The 9,609-nt window shown below is 33.8% G+C and overlaps 1 protein-coding gene across 1 annotated transcript in view; it reads left to right on the top strand.

The window, feature by feature from the left end:
* Nucleotides 1–3,090: 3,090 nt before the first annotated feature.
* LOC113228636 overlaps nt 3,091–9,609 on the top strand; it is a 75,369-nt gene continuing 68,850 nt past the window's right edge. The window contains exons 1-2 of the mRNA XM_026461990.1: nt 3,091–3,112; nt 3,824–4,041. Of these exons, the coding sequence (XP_026317775.1) occupies nt 3,091–3,112; nt 3,824–4,041 (240 nt within the window). The remainder of the gene's footprint in view (nt 3,113–3,823; nt 4,042–9,609) is intronic.

Raw genomic sequence — 9,609 nt, 5'->3', positions numbered from 1 at the left:
TGATGTTTTAAATAATGTGTTTTGAATAATATGTTTTTGAACAAGGGTATTTTTAAAACTGTGTCATTTAACGAGCAACTGATCAACCAAGACCCTTGGCATCAGTTTCTAGATCTTGTCTACTGAATATCATGGAGTTTGATTAATTAATAAGATCAAATTTCATTTGTATGGGAACACTCTCCCACAGCATATTTCGTAAAAGTTTCAAACTATGTTTGCAAACAAAGTTTAATTTTCCCAACAATGGATTATAAACATTATAGATAGAACAGATGTTTATACTAAACATTTTTATCCTACAGACTTAGTTTTATTACACCACATGGAGTGTGTGGCCCGATAGTCCTGATGGTTATAGATGGTTGTAAACTTTAAAATGTAAACACGGGGATTTATGCAGCGGTATTAAAGAGAATTTATTAGGTTTACAACTTAATGTTATGTAAACAAACACTGTTGTGTTAATTTTGGTGAAAATTGCTTACAATAAATTACGTGTCGGGCGGCTACTCAAAGATTAATTGAATTTTCTGTAAAGATTGTTGTATAATTTGTAATAAAACAGTAAATATAATAATTTTACTTAAAGTTGAAGGTGTTGAAAATAAAGAAATGTTTTAGATGTCGGAAACAACGCGCCCTTTACCACTCTCATGTATGATATAAATTAACTTCTAGAATACTAGGGTAAAACCTACTCAAAGGATAAATAGTCATACAATGACGACGCAAATAAGAACTCTATTGACTCATTGGTGCATCTGCAAAAGAAGTCTAAAATGAACGTAAAAAATATCTTCAGACGAATTAAATGTTGATACCCCCTGACCCAAATATATGAAATAGCTATTTTGCGGTCAATAATGTCAGTCGTTGCTGTAACAAATCATACTATCAAAAATATTTTAACGAACTGGTTTCATTCCTGGGTTGGGGAGGCAATGTGGAAAACAAAACTAAATTTTCTATATTTTCTCGGGGTCTGAGTGTTTGTGGTACCGTCATAACACAAGTGTCTTACTAACTTCCTTTGGGATCAGAGCAAATACACAAGTAATATCATTGTACAGATACAGAACATGTCCCTAATAAGGACCCCCATAGTCAGAAGATTCCTCGTTTCGATCGATCGTCACGATAATAGTGTCCATCAGTCGCTCCCCCTAGCGTTCAAGTTAATCGTTAACGACATAATCACATACATTTCATTCATATTACCGTTCGTTGTTTCGATTAGTTTGAAACGACGAATCGTGAAGACAACTCGTGTATTCGGCTAATAAATTGAGACTTTATACATTTATGTGTAGCGAATCGTTATTACACGAAATTAAAACTTGTCATGCCCTAGCAATGCAAGAAATATATTTTTAAGAACCTTTATTTCAATTATTCCAGTGATTAATAACCATATTTAATATCCCCATTTGTTCACAGATTTTGATAGACTTTTACTTTGGATTTCAAGTACATACAATCTTCATCTCTGTGTAGTGTAGTTTACAAACATGTAGTTTACAAACTGGACTATCTGGCTCTTGTAGTATCTCTTGAAGAAATAGCTTTTTACACACTTACTACACAATACGTGTTGACTCACTTAAACCCGCTGGGTATCACACAGCAACATCAAACTACTGGGATACAGAGAGACTACGGACACCCACCCGCTAAACAGATGACTTATCTTTTACGTTTCCACACACCCTCGCGTACCTTTTGACTATATCTTTTTAAGAACAGCCTTCACTTGGTTGCATCGTCGTGGTCGAGATCAACTTTTCCATCCGCATTCGCTCTATAAATTTATGTCGTGATTTTAACAACATAAACCCTTTCCATATGACTAACACGTCGAAGCACGTCAACTTTCACATCATTGCGCTATTTTAATACAATGTTCCTCATTCAGTCTCTAAAAGTTACACTACATACACTCGTAACACTCTCACTTCTACAGCGTTCGCCTTATTTCCACGTTATCCAATATTCACTACCACACGAGTCGCAGCTCACTACATAGAGTAGAGAGCTGCGACCAACACGCCTCGGTGAGCAGCTGGAAGCGCCTTTTCTGACACGTTTTAGCTGCCATTAAAGGCACTTCCTTTGACTCGATTCCCGCTCGAGTTTGTTCTCCACACGTACCATGTTTACAGTACTTTCTACTACCGTCCAAGCTAGAAGCTATTCGAGTTGTATAGAAGTTGATTATCATCCTATTTCATTATTTGATATTATAATTTCATTGCTCTACAGATCGCTGCGGAGTTAAAGTTTACCTTGTTAGTTCAGATATAAAGTTAACATTTGTTAATCCGCAACGTAGGCTTCGTCAAGAAAACAATTGCTTAAAGTCACCTAGTGAAATTGTGTGTTTGAATTAACGGATGTTTTTACCTGAAAACACGTATTATGATGCTTTGTACCGGTACATAACTAACTGCACTAAACATCATCATGTATGTATATCATAAGGTGAATTAGACACGATTATCAACAACTCGCCATAGCGTGGTCAACTGTAGCCGTAATAAACTAACAAATGTCTGTTTTTTTTATTACAGTCTTATATTGAGCTTTGAACTGTTTTAGTGCATGTTTAAAGGTGAGAAAGTTCATGTTTTATAAATATTGATTCGACGGTTGACTACTGTTACTATTTTCGGCAATGTGAAATCGTAAGCCGATGGGACAATGCTCAATAATTCTCAATAATAATGGATTGATTTCGATTTTTAAATTGATGGATTATTTTTGTGAGATATTAAAATCAAGTTAAGGAAATGCGTGTTTTCGTCTCCCAGGGTAATAATACATTAATCACAATTTTTTCAAATTTTATTTTTTTGTTTATCGAGACGAGACCAAAAAAATTTATGTGAAAGTTGTAGGATATTTTTTTCTTATATCTAGTTCTCATTATCATAGTTCCGTACCCTTGACTTCGTCATTATTATGACTGATTCAATGGAGTAAGGATTGACAGTATCCATTGGATGAGGATTCCTAACAGCCTCACGGTTTGCATAAACATTCCAAGGCTTACCTAATCAAGAAACTAAAATATAAATATACTTCATGGGCATGTTTATAAAAGCGTTAAAAGGTAAAATTTATGATAACAGTGTTCATATGAGTCACTGGCCACATAATTATGCGTCAGTGGGCCTAAAAACGCCGCATTAGCAGAATCATAGTATGATTAATTGACAATTCGTATAACACATTTTGAAACAAAAGAAAAAACCTATTCATCTATTTGACAGTGTTCTATGGAGACCGCAGTCAAATAAATGAATTGACTTTTTTGTTTTATTTGAAAATTCATATTTGCCAATTGAACATATATTACGATTCTGCCAATACGGCCTTTACAGGCCTGCAGAACGTTTAATTTGAAAAAATAATAGTGCGCTTTACGCAAACACTCTATCGCGCGTGTAAAGATGTTGGAAGGTGTCGTGCACTTCAACACGCGGTCTATTCTGCGCGATTAGCCTTTACACGGACGCTTTTCATTATAACAAAAACGAACACGAGTAATCACGCGCGAAAGAACGTTAGTTTAAAAAACTTCAAACAGGTAATCGCACACCATTGCACGTGCTCACCCGCGCGCAATCCTGTACGGCATCACGCGCGACAGAGTGACGGTGTAAACGGAACCAATGGCTTATATCGCCTTTTGATTTGGATTAAACGTTTATACGAACCACTCTAGATAGCGCGTTCCTCTAAATATGTCCATGAGTATAAATTTAAATACGAATAATATTTTAGAAATGTACGTTAATAACAGTTCTTTCTTTGTCAACAGAACTGCTACTTGGCACACTTCGAACACATCAAAAAGCAGCTTGTGACGAAGAAATGGTGACTCTCATCTGTCCACGAGGTACAACGATCAGCATCCAAGTGGCCCAGTACGGGGCCTCAGTCACCCAGGGTTCCTGTGCCTCGGAGCTGGCGGAGTATCAACCTGTGGCCGTTGAAGTTGTTGGTGATACCAGCTGTGCATGGCCCAGCGCTTTACAGGTGAGACCTATATTACCTAGCTTCATAGTTTTCTAAAAGAGTGTTGCATGACAGGATAGGTATTCTGTGTACTTGGATGACAAAAATCCGTGGTAATTCACCCGTTCAACTCTTGCAGGTGTTCTCGATCTAAGATGTTTGAAATAATATTGTGATAAATGTATCCAAGTGTATACTTACAAAGAGCAACCCCCAGAGTATCTTTTTCATTATTGTCAGGGGAATCTGCCTTACGAATAAGCAGTAGACTTTAATCAATACAACTTTGATTTGAAGAGTAATTTCCTTGCCAATGTAATAAATATTATTATTTGAGTTTGGGTTTCAATTTGTAAATAAACTGCAAGAATTAAAATTCCTTTCAAAATTATTAAAGCGTAACAACAATTTGTAAAGTTAACTCTAAAACAAAACTCGTTAAGGTGAATAAAGAAAGCAAAATAACTCTGACACAATACAAAAGCTCTCCATTTCAGCATAACTGATCAATTGTTCGGTACAGCTTGGAGTTCCCCTTGGTGTGAGACACAAAGTAAAAAATACGGTTGAAAAACCTTTGTACAAAGTACTGACTGAACAAAGTGTCACTACGAATACATATACACTGCCGTTTTAGTTACAAATACAAAGGAGTTTATCAGGGTATTTGGAACTATATTTTATTTTCTTGGACGTAGAACTGAACGAATGTAGTTTTTTCTATAGAGATTAAAGAGGAAATTATCCAACAAAGTGACCATTAAATAATTCGGCTAGACAAATCGGATTTTTTATTTACGGCAGGGTTACCTGTTAACTGTATCCCACTTGCACTTTATAAACTTGGCCTGCATTAAATAGACTTTAATGCAGAAAAAACTTTTCAACGCTCTCTTTGCAATGCTCTCTACCATACAGTACCATTGATATGGATTGATTATCATAGAATATTACTGTACTATTGTATTATAGAATTTTTAGTCCCAACCATGTCTTAACTTCGGAATCTTTGAAGTTTTTCCAGATGAATATAATTGTTGCCGAGAGACTCTTTAGTTCTGTAAAATCCTGTTAAAGTATAAAGTTACCGTTTGAAAGTTTTGGCCACTGTTAAATTAAATAAGGTACGTTTAGTGTAAGATACAGATCACCAAAATTTATTTATTTTTCAAATAAATTCGACTCGTACATTTAAAATGTTAACTTTTTCGTTGCGGTTGATTTTGCATTGCTGTGATATTATTAAGTGATACTGCTGAAATTCGGTGAATAGTGACGAGTTGCGAGCTATTGGTGAAGTCAATTTATCACAATCTACTAAAGAATTAACAGCATAGTTTGATCTAAACATTTCTGCAAAACTCAGTTACCCAAATCGGTCAAATTAAAAAACTAGAAAAATTGAGGAACAACCCACATTAAAGCTTGCACATCTATTAATGAAACAACACCGAGAAGAATAACTCTTAGATCACATCATTAGTTATGGTGAAAAATGGTTTTTTTATGATAATCGCAAATGATTAACGCGGTGGTTCAATTCTGGCGACAAGCCCAAACAGTGTCCAAAACAGAGAAAAAAGTGTTGGTAAATGTTTGGTGGTTCAGCTACCAAGTACCCACGGTAGCTTCCTTATATCCGGTACAACCATGACATTCTGATGGCTATTATGAAGAACATCGAACTTATATATCTTGTTAGAGAAATAATTACGTCAGTCGAGCTTCACCATTTCCGTTTCCATACAATAACGCTAACTCGCTTCCAAATAAACCATCTCCACCTTACTGAAGTTACAAATCAGCAATCGAAATTCTTCGCCATTTAATACTTACCTAAGTGATTTGGCACCTACCCACTACCACTTCTTTCGCAATTTGGGCAAATATCTGCAAGGAAAACAATTTGGTTCTCCTGAAGTAATTCACAGTGAGTTTCAGGTCTGGTTTTCCACTGTTCTACCGCAATGAAATAAATAACATTGCCGCGGTAACATACGTACAGACTCATCGACGTCGTAATAAAACGCCATTTTTCCGTTAGTATCAACTGCACGTCAGCAAAATTATATTAAGTATTTTATATTAAGTACCTAAAATTATATTAGAATATGAGTTTATAATTCCTACTACAAATGAACTTTACCAATGCAATATATATTACTACGTCCTCTGGGAAAATAGCCAGCTTTGACAATAGTTTAATCAAGTGTTTATTGATTCTGACTTTGTTGATGCAACTGGGAAACAGTTCACTTGGTTGGCCTTACCTCACTGATGTATTTCATTAATTATGGTAGGATCATGTTCGCATGAAGTCATCAATACAAATAAAGTTTCTATTAGTACGTGTTTGTCTTTACGTGTAGTATCGCTAGCACAAGGCAATACACTGATAAATTATGATACCGTTTTAACAGAAAAAAGAAGGAAAAATATACCTACTAATATTAAGGGCGCTCTATTTACAAAGATTAGCTTTGATAGGCAATTCATACAGATTAGCTGACAAGTGATTTTTGTATTAATCAAAAAGTCAGAACAGTGTAAGAACCTAGAGAATGGAAAAAATAGTTTAAGGTAAGAACCGTGAACATTTTTTTTTTAATACAAGCTTTATGAGACATTCCAGTTTTACGGTAGTAGGTGAAAATATTGAAAAAAAAAAGAAACTTTATTTTATATTTATTTAAGAATCGCAGCAGTCGCTACAAATATTTTTTCATAATTGTAATGAGTTTAAATTGAAATTCACAATTTAAGTATACGTTTTTTTTGCATTGTCATTATTCTCTTACGTGTTTTAAATAGAAATGCAGGTACATTTTCTTTGGATTTGCTCACTTCTCATTAGCAACCGAATCCTATTTTTTCAGTCCGTATTAAATATCGACGTGTACACTTTTTAAAGGAACTTTACCTAATCGCCAACTTCTATAAAACTCGAATAGCTCAAAGGTATTTGAGCTTGGTAATTTCCATTTAGGTTTTTTTCGTGTATGGACTCTAAAAATAATACCTAATATATTTTTTTTCTTTGTACATTTCAAAAATTTTAAACGAAAGTACTGATTTTTCCTACTTTAATAAAATAAAACTAAATTCCTTTAATTTTATAATAAAATAATTCCCATAATACAATTCCCGTCGAGATAAAAAATTTTTGCCTTTTACGAGATTTAAAACCATCGTACAACAAAAACTTTGCACAAAAGGTTTATTACGCTGCTTTTATGTACTTGAATGTCAAAAATCCATGGTAGTGATACGTTTCGCTCTTTTAGCTTTTTTTATGATACCCAGTGATGGGACTAACAAGCGGCACGGCTGTCCATAACAGTTGCAGTACCAGTCAGAGCTTTAAATTACAAAGATCTGTGGGGCACTGCCACTGCGCCCGTTTAATTTATTGTATTTGAAAATCAATATTTCAAATGATAAACGTGAACATTTGTAAAGAGCTACCTACCTCGAGAGTTTCTTACTCGTTCTTCACAGGGGAATTTGCCGTAGTATTCTATAAATGAAACTTCACGATTTTAAGTATAATTTGTTTAGCCTTTAAATATAGTTATTTCTGATACAAGTGCGGAAAGTTAGTCATTATTCACGAGTCTCGAGAGTCAAGACTCGAGACAAGTGAAAATGACAAATCCGCACGTGTATCAAACGACGTTTTTTAATATATTTGCGAAAAAACTACATTGAAAGTAAAATAAAACAGTATTTAAAAAAAACTCATTTTATTTCTTTGTCTCATAAAAATTCGTACAATGGCAACTGTTGCCAGTATTCAGCCACATTAAAATTACTATTTTAGTGGCGCGCAGTGTTCTCGCGTAATACTCACCTCCGGTCATTGTTAATACTCAATCAGCCATCATTATGGAAAATATTTTGGTATTTTTAAATGTAGCCCGTTGTTTTTATAAAACACCTATGCAATTTAAACAAATAACATGTTTGTAAGTAAATATCAGTTTTAATGACGAATGACTTACGTCACAAAGCACATAAATATTAAATAAATATACAACCTCTTTAGTTCTATGTTTAAGACTTGAAACAACAGTAAATTAAAAAATAGATAGAACAGTAAAAAGCACTAGTGCGAAAAATCCAACTTTCCGCACGATTTGTAGTACAAAAAATATCACGTTTTAGGCAACTGTATAAAAAAAAAAATTTTTGAATTAAAAAAAGTAAAACATTGTTGACTGTTAACGTAATTTAAATTTGTTGGCATATCATTGAAAGTTCAATACCTATTATTTCAAATTATGATTTTTATTTTTGATTTTATATTGAAATTTCAATCAATGTGCTGCCATCTAGCGGTCAATAGCTGAATGACGACGAACGTAGAAAATTCGAGATGCTTACTTATTTTTTCAAAAAAAGAATGTACTATATTGCAGCGGTATAAGGTTTACATTCGTTTCTGTAATAAAAAAATATTACGATAAACAGAAATCTAAAAATTCATTAAAATTAAATAAAATATTACAAGTGCGGCTATCATTTTTGCACCCTGACACAGTGAGCAGTATAATATCGTTGCTCCAGAGTCGTAAATAAGGCACTTTTCTACGATTTTCGAGGTCTTGCACGAGGTAATTGATACTACCATAACATACAAGCGAAAACGACTTACTAAGCTCAAGTATGTGGAACTGCGCGTACAGTTGGCACAAGTGTCACGCCTATTCACGCCTACTGAGCACTTCTACTGTAATTATTGTTCTGTGTTCTTATCTAGTAAAAGACAGGTCCATCTTTAGGTTATTTTTTCTTGTTCATAAAATTTATTACATTCAGATCCCCTTGTAGATCAAACTGGATAAGTTTTTACAAGCATCTCTCGTTTCTGTTGCCAAGTCAGTGTGACCCGAACATAGAGGTTAAAGTTTTAGTCGGAGTATTTACTTTCACATTAAAAATCTATATTACTGCATACTTTGTCCCTAAAAAAAGCAAGAATAAGTGTTTAACTAAAATTTTCTCTACTTTCTTGTCTTGGGTACTTTGTATTAGTATATAACTAGATTATTGAGCGTTGAGTGCTGTCGAAATAACTCCATCAGTAATACCATTATTAGTTATTCCAGATATAGGAATTGATACTATTTGCTCTATTCTTTTTGAATTCTCGTTCTGATATCTTGCTCTGGTTTTTTTATGGTGATACTGATAACAACGTTTGTTCATTCTACTATGACTATTGTGCTATTTATTGTTAAACGTTACTTTTTTATTATAACGGAGAGCAATATTGTTAACGACTTCTTTTCCACCATTTATCTCTTCTTGAAATGTTCTTTGATGTGCTTAAAAAATTAAGGAGACTATGTATCATATACATTCCTGAGTGTTTCAGGAAATGGTTGGTTTTTATAATAGTCATCTTCTTCATCTGATTGTTTTTTTCTTTTTCCTATTCGTTTAACGTCTTTAGTATATTCGTATATTACAAATTTAATCTTTTAAAAGATGGATGATAAATTTAAATTTCGACGATAAGAAGTTATGAACATCACAATTAGAATATAGAGTATACAGCATGAAATACTTAATCGAATTATGTGAATA

The sequence above is a fragment of the Hyposmocoma kahamanoa genome, unplaced genomic scaffold (assembly GCF_003589595.1).
Source record: "Hyposmocoma kahamanoa isolate Upper Pololo Valley unplaced genomic scaffold, ASM358959v1 232, whole genome shotgun sequence".
Lineage (NCBI taxonomy): Eukaryota > Metazoa > Arthropoda > Insecta > Lepidoptera > Cosmopterigidae > Hyposmocoma > Hyposmocoma kahamanoa.
This window is presented reverse-complemented; position numbering and strand designations above follow the sequence as displayed.